We start from the raw sequence: 22,575 nt of genomic DNA, 5'->3' as shown, positions 1-22,575 counted from the left end.
TTATTATAGGCAGAATAATAATCTGATAGCAGATAAAAAACACAACAGAAAAAGCCATGTTCTAGTCATGTAATCTCTGGTCAGGATCATGTTAAAAAAAACTTTTTATACGGTTTGAAGATTTTTTTGTATTTTTAGAAGATCGTTATTGATGGTACTATGTTCATCAAGATGTTATCATTTTTTGTTTATATGTTTAATAGATGAATAATTAATTTTTATGATTATGTTTGGTCATAATGCAAATTTGTTAGAATTAACATGAATGTGCCGGAAGGACAAAATAAAAGTTCATGACTGATGTTACATATATGTGTTTTGAGAGAGAGAGAGAGAGAGAGAGAGAGAGAGAGAGAGAGAGAGAGAGAGAGAGAGAGAGAGAGAAATATCACCGTATCATCTTATGCAATCGATTATTTTAGATATCTTGATTGTAAGATTATTGAATCCATGTTGCTGATTGGTTGACAACTATGACACATAATATACTTTATGACATTTTATAAATGAATCACAACCGCCATATATATTAATACGGAGATATGTAACATTTTCTTATCATTCTTTAAATGGTAAAAACTTAAAAATTGGTTTGTCTCAAATAGTTATTTTAAAAAGTTCTAAATTCAAAATATTTTATATAATTATATTTTCAAAATCATATCATTTTTTCAAAGATTCAAGCTATATAAAATGTTTCACGCATTATAGAAGTATTAAAAAGGTAAAATGTGTGAAAGTTCTTGTGGTTTTTTAAATCTCTACACTGTTACCTATGAAAATGATGAAAGTAAAACGTATAAAGTTTCAAATAGTTTTCAAATAGTTCTTTTAAATACTTTATATTCATTTACAATACTGAAGTGTCCTGTGGCTCATTATGATACATCCTACAGTATGATACATCCTACAGTATGACACATCCTAGAGATTGTTTTACGAGTTTTACGATAATCAGGAAATTCACTATTACGTTTCGTTTTCAGTGAATTAAGGGGAATGATACATCCCTCGTAAATTTTCAAATAATTTCACAGAGTTTATAACCTTTTAACTTATTTCACGTTTAACTCAACTATTGAAAATAACTTCATGCGCGGATCCAAATAATTTTTCCAAAAGGAGGGGGGGGGGGGGGAGGGGGGGCGACGGTTATTTAAGTTTGCCAAGGGGGGGGGGGGGGGGGGGTTGAAGCATGAGGCATATTTTTAATTTGGTAATTTTATTATGTGAATTTAAAGAAATTTAATTTTGCAGGTGGGGGGATCCGGACACCCTGACCCACCCCCACCCCTCTAGATCCGCCGATGAATTCAACATTTATTTCTGCATGATTATTATTACTAAAACTGCGGGTAATTTTAGGCAGCACCTTTACCTTTAAAAATAGCATGTTCAATAAAAAATATGATGCACATTAAATGTATATTATAGTACAACAACCATTATTTGATGAGTTAATCTTACTTTAACTTTGCATGATCTACATCAAATCAAATAGAACCAACTTAAAGCCATAAATTTTCAGCCTGGTTCTCCAAAACAGCGTTGCCATTTCCTAGTATTTTAGTACATGTCAAAAATTTATTATCATATTTTTTTTAGCTCTATCATTTTTAAAAATTCAAAATCTATGTAAAAATCAAAATATTAAGATGGCTATAATTAAAGGAAGGACAAGCTTAATATACGTATACCAAAAAGCATGTGTAGATCATACTTGTATGCGTAAGAAAGTTCAACAAATACTTCAGTAATTTTGCGTTTCATAGTTGGGAGAATTTTACAACCCTCCCAACTGGTGGCCTATCCCCCCACCTTCTGCTATCAGTTTGTGTTATAAATAATTCACTTATAATGTGTTTGAATGCAAAGTTTACCTTGCATAATATTCTGCTCTACATATTATATATATATTGCAGTTGGTTTTAACATATGTTTCTTACAGTTACAGTATTTTGATTTTTGTTCTACTTGAATTATTGGTGTGTACTAGATATGATGTACATCAATGTTTTATATGTTTTGATCAGGATATAATCATATTCTGATCAATAAAATTTTACACATTTGTGAGTTTGTTTGATGTGTAGGTAGGAGAATGAGGAGGCATAACATATTTTTAAAATGTTTAGCATTCTTTAGCTTTAAAACATGTACTACACTGTAGTTGCATAACCTTATTAAAAAGTTGTGACTTGTTGATTAAGGTATCCCACTCCTCAATGTTGTTGTATCAAGATTTTCTTGAGAAGTATATCATTGAAATCTGTAGACAAAACAAACTTAAAAAATACAAAGATGATGGGGGATCAGTATCCATCCCTCTGAGTTATGGCCCATTTAATTTGACCTTTTTGCACCTAAAATGCACTTTCATCCTGATTAGGATTTGTTGTCAGTATTTTTGATTAAGCAAACTTATTTCTTCAAATATTGTTTTTAATTATGCACAATGGTCACACTGAATAGAGGGATTACGAAAAAAAATTGTACAAAGCTGCATAAAATTTTTTGTGACCTTTTTGCACTTAAAATATACAATTTCTATAATAGTTACAATTTGATTTGAAATGAAAACTTCTTGAATATCAAGAATTTTATAAGATTAATCCAGTTTGCCTAAATATGTATTCAGTATCATTTTGACATAATATAACATGGGGGTCAGTGATGTCAATTTTAAGATATAGGGCTTCAAAGGAAAAATTCTCGCAAAATTTGGCTTAAAAAATTCAGACATGTTCTATATATATGCATGATTTTATGCTAAACGGCTATCACATGCTCAAGATTTGATTTTGTACAGGTCACACAGAACCTATAAAATATGTTACAAACCTGTCAAATGTTAAAAATGTGAATAACGAATAAAATATAATAAAAAGAAAAGTATATTGAAAATTCATAAAATTGCTTGTTTCTGTCATTTTCGTCTAAAAAAAACCTTCCGCACGAAAAAATAGTTCCCCAAAAAACTTGTTTGTTTCTTGAATTCAAATGGATTTTCTTTATGAATGTTGTGTAATTATGAAATAATAATCTATCTGTGATGATTAAATAAATAAAATCATATTCATTTTAAATATAATGATCATCTGCGCAATGAAATCAAAACATGAGGAGTGAGATACCTTAATAAATAAAATACACATATTCCGGTTGCTAAGTAAACGCACCCGTCATCGGAAGTGTTAATTTCAAGATTAATTTTCGAGAGGAAATCTACATTTAAAAAAAAATCTTTAACATTTCACACATCCATGGAAGTAATTAATTAGGTTTGAACCCACACTTATCTTAACATTCTCGTAGGAGATCTTTCGATCAGAAATGATTTTTTAAAAACTTTAATCAAACATAAACTTGGCTATCATCATGGCATAATAAAACGGTCTTTAGAATCAAATGCAACTTGAATATTTATGTATATCTTCAAAATTCTCTTTTATGAACTCAGCCGAAAGCAAGAAATGCTGAAGTTCCCATTATCTGAATGAGAATAATAGCTATACATGCATAACAATTTCAACGCTTGACAACGCATGGTTTATTGGTAAGTCGTAAATTGAATGTGCGCAACAGATACGTGTAGGTAATGCATAAATTCATGCACAATACACGAGCGTTTGTCATATCAAGTCGTATGTCGACAACCTACTGAGGAAATGTTTGGCATCGACGGCGTAACTTTTGTCTAATCTGTTGGTAACCTAGACTGAGTAGTTCTAACTTATTTAGATCGGCAAAGGATGTTGACGGAGTGAACATGTTAATGGACGTTAAGCTCATTAGCTTGATAATCTACGGATGAACTTATCAACGCATTTAAACAATCAAGAACGGATTAAAGGTGTTAATATTTTACACGTAGTTATTTACAAGCTACATTTTGTAGCTGGGGTTTAATTATCATGTACCAATATATACATGTCATTGGTCAATTCTTACAATGTCCACTACATTTGATAACAAGGATTATATTATTACTTGTTTTCCCTTGGACTGAAATGTCACATTTTCATTGGTTTAAACATAGCACATGATTGCTAATTAGTAATTAGGTTAGTTACTGACTCACTACGGAAATATATTGGGTTGATCAATCTCATAGATGGCGAGGCGAAGCCGAGCCGTCTATGAGATTGATCAACCCAATATATTTCCGTAGTGAGTCAGTAACTAACCTCATAAGTGTTTTGTTTTCCTGAGGACTATCAAGCGACATATTTATTCACAAATAGTGATGATCTACGCAAAGCCATGTACAAGATGCCTACCACCTCGTCCAATTTAACTCATTTAAACTCTTCAAAATTTTCAATCTCACTTTTCAAATACTCTTTAAAAATCTTTGCTTCACCTATATTCACTTACAATGTTTTGTTGCTTTTCAATTTTAAAAGTTTTCTCCCTTTCCTCTTCGGAGATTTGAGCAAATTTCGACGCTGCCATTTTGTTCTGCTCCAGACAAAACAATGTGACGTCAATATTCTAAGGGCAACTACTCTAATTTTAACGAATTTCAAAGGGCAACTACTCCAAATACTTTAAGAACTTACAGCATGCGGTTTATGTATCAAATACTATGAAATGTCGAAATGAGTAAGGGAAGCGTCGTCCAATGACAGCCATATTGCCTCATATTATTTCTCACCGAACAAATATAGAGATATATGAGGCAATCACGTGCTTTGTCTAAACCAATGAAAGTGTGACTTTTCAGTCCAAGGGAAAACAAAAAGCAAAACGAGATGTATATTTGAGAATAATTTTATTTTGCTGCCAAGCTTGCTATCACGATGATTCTACTTGCAACTTAAATCTTTGAAATACATGTGAGTAAGACGAAACCAAATCGTTAAATTTTATCCAAATAAATCTGTACAATGGACTATTCATCTTCCTAAGTCAAGGGTTTCTGATCCGATCCGCTACTTACAAAAATCAGAAACTCTTGACTTTGGAAGATGTGAAGTATATTATGAAGCAAACCAATTTTTGTACAGTACCACACTATATGTAATTTTTCTTCAATTACAGCTTCTAAATAGCCTTTTCCAAAAAAAAAAAAAAGACTAACAGAAGTTTGTTGTCCATATTTTTGTTAGTCATTTAAGTAGTTAATTACAGTTTCCGATAATTATGAAAATCGCAACTTCTGAGAAATATTTCATCTTTTTTTTAAAGTACCCAATTGGGTATGGCTTATGTATGGCACGAATGTTCAAATTATAAGGGTGCCCAATATATTAACCATCGGATCTATCTTAAATGTTTATCTTCTTTGTAATAATTATCATTCAGTAAAGACATTTTTTTTTATTATTTTCCGATAAATTTATACATAGATCTTCTTCACAAGAAAATTAATGTTGTCCAGAAAAACAGACACGACCGTCAATTCATCTTGAGTGAATAAAGGTCACAAAGAGTTCTCTTCGTAATGTATCTAAGATATGGAAGAACTTGATTTCTTGATTTCTTTTGTGCTTTGAAGAATGTCAACGGGACTCCCTATTTTACGACACACACACACACACACACACACACACACACACACACACACACATATATATATATATATATATATATATATATATATATATATATATATATATATATGTGTCACTGAAGAAGATTGCGATTTTTTTCGTCAAACTAACTTTCTGCATAAGAAATAAGCTTTCTTAACACACAATGACTAGTCATCAAAATGAACTGTGACTACCATTGCCGAACAAATGTATTTTAAATGAAAGTAACAAGTATTTTGGTCGCAGGTTTTGGTGTCATAAAAAGCATTGGCTAGTGACGTTACTAACATGTCTTCTGTCTATCGAAAATCGACTAATAGTGAGTAAATGGGAAATACGTTAAAACATGGGAAGATATTGAAAAAGAGCCAATAAATATAAGTTGTAGTTTAAATGCATATACTCTTTAACTAAATTAAATGTACTTAAGTTGGTTTTAGACATAAAGACTTATTTTCACTCCCTTGTTATTTCCCTTGGTCGCCATCTTTGGGGTTAAGTCAGTGTATTTTCCTCTTTTAGCAACAAAGTTCAAACGAGTATTGTAGAAATCCAAACAATGATGAGGCTCTAATGAATATACATGTATATGTCAGTGCTACATGTAATACCCAGTACTAGTATGCCTTGAAAATATTTTGTTGAATAATGAAGGATTTTTAGGATTTGATTTATAATATGACCGCCATCGGGATGTAACTCCTGCAAGAAATGCTCTACTGAAAACTGTTTAATGAACTCACTGAAAATGTTTCATAACAAAATTACAAATTATTCATTACAGCGAAGTGGATTGTGACAGCACAATATACCGTATACAGACTAATTACCTATTTACCTAGTAAGTTTGCATTTTATTGAATAGTGCATATTCAGACTATTTATCAACATTTGACTGTCATTTCGTTTAACAATTGTCCACAGCGAAGTAATTAATGAGAACGATAGCATATACATGTATAGTGTATTTACATATGTTATAAAAATGGATGACTGAAAGAGTACTGAGTTTTGTCTTGGGAGAATTAATAGACTATGTATATAATCGATAAAAATGCCATTTTATGTTACATTCTTTTACACTCAAATACCAATTTACTTACAAATATACAGTTTGCATATGTATGAGGATATGGACAGGACCAATGAGAGATGAGTCGTTAGAATAAATAAATAGAATACGATAAAACAAATGATGAAGAACACAACCACATTCTTATTGCAGTATTGCACAAGTTCCTGAGTTCTATACAACGTCGAGTTTTTTTTCATAATGGCCACTAAGGTATGTACGAAACACGAAATGCTAACGTCGATGTACAGGGACATTAGTCTCTTTCAATAGTTCCGAACTGTCCATTTGATAGCTTTGTGAAAAGGCAGTCTATCCTAATGGATCACGAAACGTTGGCACATCATTACATGCACGCCTTCATCTTCGGAATTCCTTTGATATTTCTATCCATGATATGGATAACATCAACCAAACATACGTGCATTATTCATGGGAAATGCTGGCCTATTTTGGCTTCTGTTGATCCCTTGGAATGGATTTTGTCGAGCATTCCTCAGCAAGTTCCGGAGACGTGCTTCTCTGTTGTTCGTTGGAGCCGGTTGTGGCGAAAGACCACCAGCGGGCCTCTGTATTCTGTTCAGAGAGGTTCGCTGCATGCTTGCCATAAATCGTTGAAGTTGGTTGTTGTTAAGAGTCGGGATTTGTTGTCTTTGCGCTTCCACAGGTTGTTGTCGATGGTTTACTTGTGGTTGCATCTGTTGAGATACAGTTTGTGATGGCAGGGATGAAGATGAAGATGATGATGATGATGATTGTTGCCTCTGTGTTGGGGATATTTGGGATCTACTTGGAGACACAGTGTTTGTTGCTCGTAAAGCAGACCTTTGCAAAGGCGCTTCTGTTATTTCCGCTTGTAATCTATTGCCCGATGCCTGAATTTCTCGACGAAGCTCTTGGATCTGCTGCATCAAACCTGATTTTCTCTCCTGAAGCAGCTGCAATGTATTCAAAACAGTTCTTGCAAGTGTAAACTGTCCACTTCTTGTGTATTCTTGTAGATGTTGTTGAAGCAATTCCTCTGCCTGTTGTTCACGCTGAAGTTGACGTACCAAATTAACTGCTGAGCTAAACTGTTGTCGAACATTTACGACGGGTTGCTCTTGCTGTAAAAATGTAGCTAAAGTCGGAGTAGCACCTTGATTAGCTGTGTCTGTGGAGGTAGTTTCTGATACATTTTCGCGTCGAGGAGTAGCTGTAGCCTGAACTATTGTTGGAGGTGCGACTGTTTCTGCTCTCTGGGGCTGTAGGAATTCATTCCTCATTCTTTGTCTCCATTGTTGTAATAGACGGCGCCCGTTTGGTGTTGTAGATAGCCTCTGCATGAAGTGAGTTATCTGGGCTTGTGTTGGACGTATCGGAGTAGGAACTCTTTGTACTTGCATGTTTGCAAGACGAGCGAGAAATTGAGGATTAGTAAATTGTAGGTTAGTGACACGATTTTGTCTGAGTAATTCCAGTATTCTGCGTCGCTGTGCTGGAGGGAAATTGTTAATTGTCGAAAAGAATTTTACGGAATCTTCATGATTTCTAACAACAACTTCCACTCGCGCTGTATTTTCCGGAATTTGTTGTCGATTTACTTGCAAGTTTGTTGTCCTCCTCTGATTTGAGTTATTCTGAGAGGATTGAGAAGTTGGTTGTCTTTCATCAGCTCTTGAATCGCGAAGTAGGCTGCCAATATTTGGAAGTTGCACAGAAGCAGTGGACGACTGACGTTGAACTGATGGATTTTGGACTATTGACTTTTGAATGGTCAAACCATTTCTTTTAAATGAAACCGAAGCTTGTTTGGTCTTCAAATTGTTGTTTTGAATGGGTTTAGAACTGGTTAATTTTCTCGGAACTTGCGCATTTACATTAGTTGGACGTTGTTGTCTTTGGTCAAATTTTGGGACAGCTCCGATGCCAAAAAGAAACGGGTCTAGACCGTGCTGTACTCTCTTCATACTGTTGTTGTTGCTATTCTTATTGTTTTCCTTTATTAAACCTCCAAGTGGCAGTAATTCCTTAACAGTTGTTTCGGTCGTAGTCTGTACCAGCAAGTTTGGATCAAACGATGGGTTGAGTCTTTCAACTTTTGGAATAGATATATTTTTAATGGGTGAGCCCTGAACGGAAGGGTCATTAGGTGATACCCAAACACTCTCCCTTCCTTGTTGGTCAATAAGTTTTTCTCTGGTTCCCCATGTTGTGTTACCAGAATTTGGAAGAGAAGAGGCCATTAAAACCGAGGAACTTTTAGTAGAATCAACGGCAGGAAATGCCGGTGAGTTATTGATAGATTCAAGGGGTACTTGGCGGAAAGAAGGTGACACGGTATACTGGTATGTTGTTGTGGAGGGCAACATTGTTGTTGGTGCCTTTGTATATTCAACTGTCGCTGGAGCTGTTGTCATGATAAGTTTTTGCAGTGTTATTGGGGGTGCTGTTATCTGAATTGGCATTAGCATATCAAGTGAAGGGACCTCTATTGTTAAAGTTTTCTTCACAGGTGTCGGCGTTGTTGTAGTTGGTTTGGGCGTTGAAGTCACATCATAGATCAAAACTGGATCGACAGGTTTTACAGGCTCAAACACAGGTTGGTTTTGCGGCACAGGTGACGCTTTGCTACCAGTAAGTTCCTCTATACCTGGGATAATATCAATCAAATCACTGTGTTCTTTTATCAACTGTGCATTTTTATCCACAGTATTGTGCGCGATTGTAACATCCAAAGCAGAATCAATAATTGTTTTCGTAAGCTGTCCTTGTTTTACGTCAGAATTTAAATTTAAAGGAACATTTAAACTCACTTCTTCAGTTGGGCTTGCATGTTTCGTTTTCTTGAAAGCATCCACAATGCTGCTAGAAGCTTTATTTTCTACAGCGGCTTCTTGAAAATGAATAGCATTGTCATTTAAATTTGTTTTAGTGTTTTTTAATACATTTTCCATTACATTTTCAGCAGCAATTTTCGTAAAAACTGAACTTACGGCATTAATGCCACCATCTACTGCATTGTTACTCTTAGTGTCCTTATTTGACACAATATTCTCTGTTCCTTTTGCCGAGTTAGACACCGACTGTGTATTACCTTGTACAATTCCATTTAAACCAGCCTTGGTCAAAGTATTTGCTGTTTCCTTTTTATGTTCTGTGGCTTTTTCTGATGTTATTGTTGACTTACTTTCCGTGTTTCCAAAAGACTCTGTCTTTGATGATGATTTGATAGAATTAGAATTCTTATTGATGACCGACGATGTTTCTTTTCTGGATTCAATGACTTGGTTCTCCGGTTTTTTATCGATAGCAATGTTTTGATTACTGCTAGAACTTTCCACAGTTGACTGTGATGAACTGCTAGAACTTAATGATCCTGCTGGGCTAGAAAGACCCTGGTCAAAACTAGACAACGTTTGCAACCCGTGCTGTCTTTTATCTGATCCTTGAACAACATCACCTAGAAAAGCTCCACCAGGGGACAACAATTGTTGGTTGTTTCCACTCAGTCCAAAACCTCCTTCTGAATTTCTGCTTTGAAAATTCTGAGATAACGAATTTTGATTTTGCTGCTGTGGCCAACGTTGTGGAGATAGGTTGTTAAATTGACTTTTAGGAGAAATTGATTGAAATTTACTAAAATTATTTCTTGAACTCATCGTGCTTTGTTCACTTTTCGTCCTTTGTTGTTGTTGTTGTTGTTGTTGTTGGTCAGTGTTAAGCTGTATTCTATTGGGCGAACTTCCGAAATTTCCAAACTGAGAATTAGCTCCAGGTGGTTCTACACTGCCGATTTGAGTATTACTGCTCGAAAATGCTGATCCACTGCTGCTAAATGAAGATGACGATGACGAAAACATTGCACTGGATGATTCCATAAAAGTTTGTGGAGACACAACAAATCCATCCTGTGACGAAGAAAAACTAGAACTGCTTTTGCGTGCCTGTTGCGAACTTGTCTTTTGATTATGGCTTGCAGCATTTGTATTAAAGATGTCACCAAGTTGAGATTTTCGTCGTTGGGTCTGCGTATTTTGAGATGATTGTGACGACTGAAAATTATTCGATTGAAAAGTATTCGAATGAGTTGACTGAGAGGGAAAAGTATTGGTAGGTCGTATATTAGGTGATCTTGGGACATTGAATGGATCATGAGATGTTGGAACGTCTTTCGTTGCAGGATTATTTGGAGATTGAACAATGTGTCCCACGGGTACAATCACACCCAAACCTTCCAGTTGCTTTGCAAGTTCGTTTTCACGATTATTTTGAATTTTAGTTTCCTGTGCTTTAAACACATTTTTGTTCGACTGTTCTCCAGATTTGAGGGCTTGATCAACAGGAACTAATACGCCAATATCTTGTAGGGGCTGAAGAAGCTGTTGCTGGTTTTGAGGCATCATGTGTGATCTTGGTGACTGGTTTATATTAGGGGCTATAGATTGCATCATATTAGAAGAAGTTGAGCTTTGTGAAGGAGTTGGTTGCTGTGCTGCAGTGTTTGTAGACGTAGGAGTTGGGTCAACAGGTACTAAAACACCAAGATTTTGTAACTGCTCAAGAAAATAGTCCGGGTTTGAATGGGCGTCTGGCGACGTGAACAAGGATTCTACAGTGTTAGGACCTGCTTGATTTGGCGTGTCTACGGGTACCAGTACACCTAAACTCTGTAACTGATGAATCAGCTCTTCGTGTTTAGCTACGTTTCCCTCGGGTTGTGTACCAGTACTGATAGGGTTGGACAGAGGTGTAACTTTGTCGGGTACGGGATTCACGTCCGCCAAAACGAGCAAAGCCTCCAGAAGTTCAGAATTCGTCATGTCTGCAGTGGAAGCATTATCTAAGTTACTAGCACCCGAGGCCACTGGATCCGGGGGTAAGTTTCCTGCCCCTGCCACAGGTGTGATTTGCCCTATGCTCACATCAGCACAATTTATATATTCCTCTCTATATCCATTTCTATCAGGTACTACAAAGGTGAAAAGAAGAATTGTAAAAAAAAAAACAACGGAAAACGTTTGAATAGGTAAAATTGCACATAGAATGAACTTGCGCATAGGAGTAGATAAAAGTACAGGTTGATTTTTGTTGTTTCTTACCTGATATAAATTTCCATTGTAATACACAATGCTTGCAGGTCAATCCATTTGGAATTTTAGCTGTGATTTTATGATTCGGCATATTTCTTATTGATGGAGTAACATAATATCTCGGTCTAAAAACAGAATTAACAGCAGTATTGTCTTTCACCATTAGTACATTCTGGTCAAGGCACTCCTGGGTAACGGCACCATGAATATTGTCTTTTGAACAAATTCGGAATTCATAACTCCCTAACTGCTGACTCATCGTCCTGACTGTTATTTGAATTTGGTCCGTTCCTGGAGGGAACGATTTGGAGATGAGTCCTGTAGCAAACCGTCCCCCGTACTCATGGGCACGTGGTCCGTCATAAGCGTCCCCGCAAACCCCGCACTGCAAGCGGTTTCTTGTATGAACCTGAGAAAAAATACGTATTGAACAAGTAAGATATTTAGTTGCTTAAATATGTTTTGGTAACAAACACAAAGTTATGTATTAAATCATACATTTTTGTATTCATGAGCAATAGAAAGGGGTTTGTTTTTTTTACACTTGAACGTTTGTGTAAAGGAAAGCCCAATCCCTCTCGGAAGGTTGCGTTCTGAGTTTTCTAGTCAATTGCTTTGGAAAATTAATACTGTACATGAATACATGTATTACTTTTCGTCAAACTTGTGTCTATCTTCTATAACAATGCTATGACTGTGCAAAATGTCTACGTCCCGTAGCATAATTAAGGTGGCTCTATACACCACTTTTTGATGACGCAGTACGCAAAAAAGTAAATCTGGAAGAATGCAATTCCGGTACTGGCTGATTTAAACTGAGGCGAATTATATGGGGACCGCGCTTTTGAAAATTTGTAAATTGAATAGATTTAATTTAATTGGAAAATTCATTTTTAACAAGTAATGTGGTTTGTGACACCTTCACGATGTGTCGTATTATTTATCGAAATAAACAATGAAATCAAGTATAGTTTTTAAAATAGTAGTTTCTTTCCCATCACCGACATCTTACAGCATAGCGCAGTGAGGTAGTGGGTTCACTACAAATCTGGAGATCATGAGTTCGAATCCCGTTGAGGACATTAAAATTTTTTACTTTCCAAAATTTTATAAAACGTATTTTTTGGTTAAATACTGTGAAAGAAAATTCTAAACCGGTGAAAGTATTTCAATTATGATATACTTTAACCCACATTAATATCGACAGATGTTCCTTACCACCTTAAGGGGATGCGAGGGTGGCTTTGAATTTCTCTCAGGTTGGGATACATAAATCCTGTTAGTTAATTTTCCCCTTTATTTATTTGACTTAATTTTGCATTGAAGCGAATATATTCACTTATATAGGCCTATAATGAAATATGTATGTATTTATTATTCCAACATGATATTAAGGAAATTTTCTTCAACTCAGAAATGAAATGTCCCCTAAGTGTTTGGGCCTTGGGACTTAGGAAGAATCTTAACTGAGGAACTTTCACACCAAATAAAATTTAAAATATTTTTTGTGTCTATTTGCAATTATTTCATTCAATTTTTTATGTTACATTTATTGAAATACATTTTCTTATAACATCAAGCAGCTTTTTCAGATGATTTGTCAACAGAGTAAGAAAATAAGAAAAAATTATGTTTTGGGGAAATACTAAAAAAAATTGTAATAATAACATTTTTGAATGTTAAGAAGTGTTATTTTTTTATGTGTCCGAAGGAAATATCCATCATCTAACAAAAAATTTCTCTCAATTTGTTAATAGTTAAGTTTTTAAAAATTCTTTTACAAAAACTCGAAAAATCATTAAAAAATCCCTATCATCATTTTATATTTGATAAGTATATGTTTTGTGGTCTTCTATTGAAAATTGGAATAAACTGTGGGTGTATAGAGCCACCTCAACCTTCCTGTTTACTGTCTAGAAATGTTAACAATTTTGCATGCATAGTACATGTAGTTTAATTCTAATGGTTATTTACAAAATTAATTTGCATACACATGTATTAATTGCAGTGCATGTGCTGAAGTTGTTGTGATGGGAACGTGTACACCCACGCAGAGTTTGCGTGTGCATGTACACGTGTAGTCAGGTATTACGGGATAAAGGGTAGTATCCTCTCTAATTTGCCTTACATAGTAAACATGTTCGCTGAAATGAAAAATAATATATAGAAGTGAAAAAACATTTCTATTAATTAAATATTAAATTTGTTATTCAGGTATTTATGTCAAAAGGGTCGCTAATTCAGTCACCTTTGAACGAACGGAAATAGAATCATTGTAACGTTCAGATGATTGTCCCCTTTTTCTTGAACGACATGCCAGCAAGTGATCTAATAATATGCATTGTAATATAATTTTTTCGTAGATCAGTCAAGAGAACCGTTAAGTATACGATATGTCAATGTCAAAATACACAATTACTGGATAGTGTTCTATAAGGGTAATTTTCGCTGTTTTTTTTTTCACTGGTGACATACACAGGTCGGCCGTTGTGGGGCGTTAAGTGAGATTTTGTCACTATAATAGGTGACCTACCGTCATCATTCATATATACATGTATGTTGAAATTAAACTTCACAAGTGAAGGAGTTTTAATTGAGCAGTGTTTAAGTTTTTATCCTTTACTTTAATATGGCATCTCATTCATCAACTGAGGTACAGATATTTTAATTATGTATTCATGTGCTTGGGATAATCGCGCGACCAAACACACAACTCTTAACATGTCTTTACATTCTTTACATTTCTTTACATTTATCTTTACATTGTCTATACATATAACGAACTCTTCTTTTGGGTTTTGGGGAGTGGGGGTTGTTTTGGGGGTTTTTTATTTGTTTTTTTTTTTGTTTGGGTTTTTTTTTTTATTTTGTTTTTTTTTTTTTGCTTTTGGGTTTTTTTTTTTGTTTTTTTTTTTTTTGGGGGGGGGGGGGGTTGAAAGACCGTTGAGGAACTTTGTCTAAGAAACAATTCAAGTTTGACAGTGTAAAGTAACGGAGCTTTGTAATGTATGAATGATGGAGATTTTGACTGAAGACCAGGAAGCAGTCTCAGACTCTTAAAAAATTACATTAACCATACACTATAATTGTTTTATTATAATTTTAATTTTCATACAAATTTGAATTGCATTTTAAAATTGATTTCTTGCTTTCTTGCTTTTCACATATTTCGATCATCATTCTATGATTAATAAGTATTTGATGAATGACTGAAAAATTTGCTTTTAAAAGTTCAAGATCTTTCATATGCCCCAGATTTTGAAGGTACTAAATCATACGCAATGATTAAATCCTAAAAATATAAAAATAGGATGGTGAAGTGCTTCACATATTCCAGTCTTTTAGTTTTTTTTAATTAAAATAACCTAAAAGTGTATTCATATTTTGATTTTATGAACATACCTGTCTTCGCATTTTTCATAAGATCAAACGTAAATGAAATTGAATATGACCTTTGTTAACGTTATGAATTAATTTTCTGACATCAGAGTAATACATGCCGATTTTAATAATAATGGAACAGTTAGCAAACATCTAAATTATACAAGAGGCGATTTTAAATTGTGTTACTTTCTACTTACTATGCTGGATAAAAGATTCTAGATATGTGTCTTAATTAATGCTAATGTACGTAAGAGTCAGCCTAACGAAGGTTGTTTCTAGATCGTCTAAAAATATCCCTTTGTTTAATTATAGATAGCATTTGATCTCTGTGCTGTAGTAAATCATCGAATGAAAGTTTTAATACTCTCTCTCTCTCTCTCTCTCTCTCTCTCTCTCTCTCTCTCTCTCTCTCTCTCTGTTACCTCTTTTAAACCACCTTCCTGTGTACTCCTTCTCATCCTCTGTCATTCTTTCTCTAAAATATCTCTCTATCTTTAATAACCTACATCATCTCTCTATTTCTCTATACCACCTCGTTATCTTGAAAAAACCCACCTTCTCTGTGTCGCTAAGGTCCTTTACATACATCAGCACTCACTCTCTCTCTCTCTCTCTCTCTCTCTCTCTCTCTCTCATTTTTATCCTAAAATTACCCCTTTCTCTGCTTTTATGATTTTCTTCTCTCTCTCTCTCTTTCTTTCTTGAATTCTTTCTTACTGTCTTTCTTTAACTTCTAGAAATGACCCACCTGTTTCCCCCCACAATTCATGGAGTTATCCTGATTGTTGACAGGTGTGTTGAACCCGTAACGCCACATAGATCCTCGCGCGGGGGGATCCTCCAGATGCCCGTACTGCTGCAGGCTCCCCTGAACTAGGATGGACAGAATCAACACCACGAAGAGGGACCGTCTGCTCATGGCGCCCGTGGAGGTCTGTGTTCAAATCATAACCAAAAAAAATCATAACCAAGAAAAAAAACCTCTCGTGTTAATAAGCGTGTCAAGAGAAAATGAAGAAATTTATGTATCTTTGCGGTTTTTGTCCACATATGTTGAACAAGTCTTATTCATTGTCATATAACAAAAATAAACGATAAGTTTTCGTCATTTATTAATTAAAAAGCCTCATGTTACATATATAATCTGTCACTCCAGGGTTCTGTGGAGCTCCTCTGTCCTGTTTCATGTTGGTAATTTGATTTAATTTCACCCTACATGAATTATATTAAGATAATATGTCAGTCACTTTGATTCCTATTTTGATACAAAACGTTGATTTGAAAAACGAATTAAAGAAACCACGCATTTATTAAAATAATACATGCTTCTTTATTTAAAAAAACAACAACATTTAAACACTATTTCGTCTTTAAAAAATGAACGCAGCGATGTGTAAAACTGATTTTTATTATTCTTTTGTTTATACCTGAAACAATTTTTGTATTTTACAATTTAGGCACTTTAACGTATTAAAAACACGTTTAAATTATCATGCCTATCACGACTCTGTTCAGGTTATTAGTACAACCTTCCAGAAACGGTATGCAAGGAGACCTGCACTTAGCGGTAAGCGATGCGTAAGCGCTCAAATGTTTACTAAGTTTTGCTGTCAGGCCAGAAATAGCTATTAAATCGTAACTTTTAGGTACTTTTTTCGTAAGGATTTTTGTATTGTCACAGTTTAATCAGTCTGGTATTTACGGTGAGCATTTTTCCTTTACTTTAAAATGATTATGGATAAACTTGAATTCGAAAAACCGATACTTAAGCAATTCAGCGCAATTAAATATTTCCCGTCTTTCATTATCCCTATGCAATGACTGATATATGCATGATAAATATTTTATGGCTAATTCAAAAGTTTTTATTCGGTTTTTTTTTCAAAATCTTCTTGTACTGTATCTAAATAATCACTTCTACTATAGTGCATGCACCACTGTGCTTCAGTAAGCAACCAGTTCATTTATTACAATTAATTCATAACAACGAGAAAGCACATGTCCAAAACTTAGAATATCTCGAAAAATGTCAAAGGGCCCGAATGTCCAAATAAAAGTTAAAGTTGTGTGTAGCATTGTAAGAAATGGCAATCTGGCATACTATTCTTAAGAAATATGGAAGGTATGGGTTATAGTTTAATAAAATAACGACTTGGTTAAATTCCTTTAACAACATTTATCGTTGTGTGAGGTTTCCAAAAAAAAAATTGAACAGTTTCTTGGAAGCTAAGCTAAACGAAAAGGAGTATCTAGTGAAGTCATGGCCATATTGAAAGCCAGTGTCAGAAGAATTACTCTAGCTTAAATGTATACTTTGAGGTTTTGTGGATTATTTTGGACAATGTCTATGATACCAAGGTAGAAATAAAAATTAGGAAATGTTAACTCAAGGTCAGAAAAAGGACATCTTTACTTTTTTTCACACATATAATTATGTATCTTTGTTTGAAAATAGAGAAAGCTTTTATTTTTAGATATATTACGATAATTTTAAGATATAAACACTTGTTGCGTAAAACGGAAAATACATAATATAAGTGCCAAATGTTCGGGCTCTCTATTTGGCGGGGCATAAAAAGTCAAAATTTCTGGCATTTTGATATTCAAATAGCAAAGTCTTCACATTTTTTAAATTTAACACCATAATGACGACTAATCAGTTTATTGTCTTTGTGTTTTAAGCTATGCAACACCACAATGCCATGAGGGGAGAGTCAATTTTGGTTTACATTTAATACAGTGGTATATTTTGCATTGTGTTTTGTTGTTTGATACATGTGAGTCCCATGACAAAAAGTTTGTGGGATACTAGTATTCACATGTATATCATTAACAACACACCTGTCATAAGTTTTTATCCATTAATCTCAAAAACATGACGCGCTATAGTGAGAGTTTATTTTTCCTTTAGCAGTTGCTTCCGGTTTATGTGTAAAAAAAAAACAAAAAAAAAACAAGAGGCACAGGAGCCACATCGCTCACCTAGGCGACAATAGCCACATTAAAGCAATATGAGCTGCCATTTTCATGAAGAATTTTTTTTTAGCGAAAATGTTATTTTCTTCTAAAATGACAAAAATATCATGGTTTTTATATTTCTGTTCATCAAATTTTTGTGAAAAGGGCCGTTCAGGAACCTTAATTGGAGCGAAATTGAATTATTGTCGTCCTGTACAAAATTGATTTGCTAATATGTTCCTTAGAAGAGATATCTTTCCTCTGACAAAAATTAATGATTTTTTCCAACCTTATTTATCATAAGAGTTTAAGTTTCACGCAGACTTATCGTACTAGCAGGTTTTTGCACCAAAATAAAATTCTAAAAAATACAGCTCATATTGCTTTAATTGAATCAGCATTACAGTATCAAATTAAAGATATCACGACAATTTAGAACAGTAGGCCTTGCTTAAAAAGTAAAAAAAACTTCCCACTTTATCCACATATTTTTATGTTTAATATCACGACCCTAATTATATTATTGTCTCAGTATTTGTGAGAAGATTTTTCTCTATTCCTAAGTGGCCCCACCCTACTTCCTGAATTATGATTTGAACAAACTTTAATCTGCACAACCTGTATTTTCACACGAGTTCCAGTTTTTTTGTCTGTTTTCCATTTTAAGGATTTTTTCTATATATTCCTATGACAAATTTCTACCACCACAACCACCCTCCACGTGACTGTGGCCCAACGCTACCCTCAGGATCATGATTTGGTCAAACTTCGATATACACTATTTGAAGATGCTTTACAAAAGTTACAACTGTTCTTGCTTATTGGTTTTTGAGAAGAAGATTTTGTGGGTTTTTTTTCATTTTTTTCTATGAAAAAATTCAACCCCCATTGTGGTCCTACCCTAACCCAGGGGATTATGATTTGAACTATTTTTAATCTACAATATCTGAGGATGCTTAAATGCTTAAAAGTTAAAGCTCATCTGTTCAATTGGTTTTTGAGAAGAAGATTTTAAAAGATTTTTATCTATATATCCCTATGTGAAATTCGTCTCCATTGTGGCCTGAGTCAGGTTGTCAAGTTTCAATATACTGGAAGGGTGTAAATACAAATTTGCAACATAAAAACTACCCAGTAAATTCAAAATTAATAACATGACACCTTATCATACTCCCGGGGATCATGATTTGAACAAACCTAAATAAACACTACCTGAAGATGCTTTCACACTAGTGTCAGCTTTTCTGGTCAAACGGTTTTTAAGACGAAGATTTTTGAAAAATGCCAACAAATTGAATAATTCTAAATTATCTTCGTTTTAAAAAGGGCGTGTGCGTGGCCCTTTATTTGAACAAACTTAAATCATATTCACCCAATACTGCTTTGTGCCAAGTTTGGTTGAAATTAGCACAGTGGTTCTGGAGAAAAGAAAAGGTGAAAACTTTACGACGATGACAACATGAGGTTAAACAACGGACATATCAGTCCACTTGAGCCTTTGGCTCAGGTGAGCTAAAAAGATGCTAAAAAATTTCCTAAAGATTGAATAAGTTAAAAAAGCAAAGGTGCAAAAACACATAGACATGATTCATTATGGAATAGGCGGAAACTATTGCTGGACATGCAATTTACTACACGAACATTTATACATGAGTTGGTAGCGAGAATAACTAAACTGCACATATAACATGTAACGCATAAATGCTAAACATATCAAATATCAACGTGCGTGATCTTAGAGAAACGTGTCATCTGCAGAACGTGAGTGACCGTTGACGTTTGGTATTATAATAGCTATAAGGAACTATAGGACGTAGTTATTTCAATTTCAATGCATTATAATAACAAAACAGTCGCTATTAAATTAATAAATTTCAATTTATGTCCGTGTACTACAGGAGGCCTTTCTAATGCTCAGAATAGATCCTAGTAATAAATCAAATGAAAGCGCCTCTCTCTCTCTCTCTCTCTCTCTCTCTCTCTCTCTCTCTCTCTCTCTCTCTCTCTCTCTCTCTCTCTCTCTCACCTAATTTAAATTTTCAAAATGAGAAAAAAAATTAATATCATTGAAATCAATTTCTGATACCTGTCTAGACTCCAAAACTTAAAAGGCGTAACTGCTAAATATTGAATACTAATTAATCTAATTGCTTTGCATTGGGTGAATTATGCGCATAATAGAAAATGGCATCTCGCTATGGTCGTTAAGAATGACAGGAGCTATGGCCTGATGATAAAATACAAATTGACAGTTGAGTCGAGAGAACCTGTAGATATATAGTGAACTACTCGAAGGGATTTCGTAATGATGTATCGACTTTTGACAGAAATTTGAACCAAAGGGAATGTTTTACAGATCCCTTTAGGTTAATCATAGCTAGGCAGTGACAGGTAATTTGCAATTTTTTTGGTATAAAAAGTATTTAACAGCTAAAAGATATATCTTTATAAAACCACGCAATCAGACGGGAAAAAAATACTATCGCAATTTTCCTCTTGAAAATGAATATTTATTGTGTTTTCAAATCAAATTAACGTACAATTTTTATCCTTTGCTTAATATGAAACAAAAAGGGGGAATATATTGGGTTTGTTCATGAAAACATTAGATTTTTATTTTGAGGTTTTCTTAATCGTCTAAACGCATTTTTATTATTCAATAACACCAAAGTTAATGGGTTCCTTCATAAGATTACTTGGTTAACCTTCCTTTTTACATCACAACCACACAATTTAATGTAACCTAAATTATCGTGAAAAATGATAAGATATTTAAGGGATATCTCCAATACGATTGTTTTATCAATATTATTCACCTTTATGATCTCTTATTTATAAGAGTTACATGTACATCTTTCTGTAAAATTTCCTTGAACAATTTTAGCAGGAGAAAAAACTTACCATGGAATTGGCAACTGAAGAAATTTCACAAACGATAAAATCCATTTAAATCACAAATCTCCCTTAGAATGCGCTGCTCAGTGGAATTAAACCTAGTACCTCAAATACCAAGTTTCTACCATTGCACCAGCTCAAAACTCCAATAGCAACCTCGCACTGCTAACTCCAAGAGCAGACTGAGATTGAATTAACAATTCACCAATTCAATCGTGACATCGAGAATTTAATGCTTGATTAGACACAAATTCTCCCCAATAATCCTTTAAAAAAATCTTTAACTACATTTTCAGTCAACGGACACATATGTGTACCATATTTTGATATTTTGTGTAAAATAAGAAGAATACTTGTCCTTTTGGAGGACCTGGCAAAGAGGAGGAAGGGAAATTCGACGGTGTTGAATGCTTCTAAAAATAGACATTTAGCTAAATGCATGACCAATCTGGTACGTGGTTTGAAAATTAATCCCTTTTTAATGGCGAATTTCTGAATATTAAATTGTTATGTGCGGGTTTTGGAGATGAAGAGAGGTAAACGACAATTAGATTCATGAGTGATAGGTATATATTGTGTATGTTCGTCAACTGTTTCCGTAAAACCGACTGGCAAGCCTTCTTTTTTCAACTCTGTTCACATATTCTATCAATAAGATGACTGCATGTTATCGAGTTGACTAGACCTGGTAACTTTATCACTATGTGGGCAAGAAACTCTTCCAACTAAATTGAAACATTTCAATACGTCATAGGAGAGGAAATGACGTGATTCAAGTATATAATCCCATTTTTATTACTTGTAGAATACGGCCCAATTCTATTTCTGTAAAAAAAATACGTCTGCTTTATATTTAATGAAAAGTGTCTTCCCGTATTATCTAAAGTTCATTTATTAGAGATGGTGCTGTTAACGAATTCAAAGGACATTTGTCATTTTCAGTACCACTCTAAACAAAACACACTTAAAATAGAACAATTTTAACAAGGCCTTGGACTTTCGATAGGACATCACTATTTGTTTCTTGCGTCAAAACAAGTTGAAAATGACGCTGGTTTCAAGTGAAATATGCACCGATTACGTAGGTTAACTTAAAAGCCAGACAAATCATGTTGATTTCAATGAAGTATGGTTGAGTTGCCAGCAATGAAATAGACATTCCTACGTACGTCATAATGCTGTTTGATACAACTGCTCAAAATCCAAGCTCGTGTTAAAATGGTTCATGGACATCTATTAAAAAACTAACAGGGAGAAGAAGGGTAAGAAAATGGCTAAAAAAAACTACTATGCATGTGTTAATAACCATATTTCATAACGGGCAATTTAGTGAAGATAGGCATACATACATGTATATCATATCGAATAAACTTGTAAGTCAGAAGATTGAAACAAATATATATATATGAAATAAAGAGATGAAGTAAGCAATGGTTAACCGAAGAGCGCTGGTTGAGGATTTATACAGCCGTCAACAAGAAGAGAAACCTAAGGTATGCTAATTTATTACATGTAGAATAAAAAAAGTAACTATTGAGAAAAAGGAGGAATTGTAGTCGTTGCAAAGTACGTGGTAGGTCACCTTAATAACATATGAAGTACTTAAATGTATGTGGATGAAAGTAAGTAGTGCCGTTTTAACAATAGCTTGGACTTT

The 22,575-nt window shown here is 34.2% G+C and overlaps 1 protein-coding gene across 1 annotated transcript; it reads right to left on the bottom strand.

The window, feature by feature from the left end:
• Window positions 1-6,268: 6,268 nt before the first annotated feature.
• On the bottom strand, window positions 6,269-21,239 carry LOC105347949 (serine-rich adhesin for platelets). Its single transcript, XM_011457210.4, has 4 exons — window positions 20,925-21,239; window positions 15,814-15,999; window positions 11,691-12,090; window positions 6,269-11,560 (listed from the first exon to the last, which is right to left on the bottom strand). The coding sequence occupies exons 1-4, from the start codon at window positions 20,967-20,969 to the stop codon at window positions 7,017-7,019; spliced, it is 5,175 nt and encodes a 1,724-aa protein (XP_011455512.3). The 5' UTR covers window positions 20,970-21,239; the 3' UTR covers window positions 6,269-7,016.
• Between the last annotated feature and the right edge of the window lie 1,336 nt (window positions 21,240-22,575).

This window comes from Magallana gigas, chromosome 5 (assembly GCF_963853765.1).
Source record: "Magallana gigas chromosome 5, xbMagGiga1.1, whole genome shotgun sequence".
Lineage (NCBI taxonomy): Eukaryota > Metazoa > Mollusca > Bivalvia > Ostreida > Ostreidae > Magallana > Magallana gigas.
This window is presented reverse-complemented; position numbering and strand designations above follow the sequence as displayed.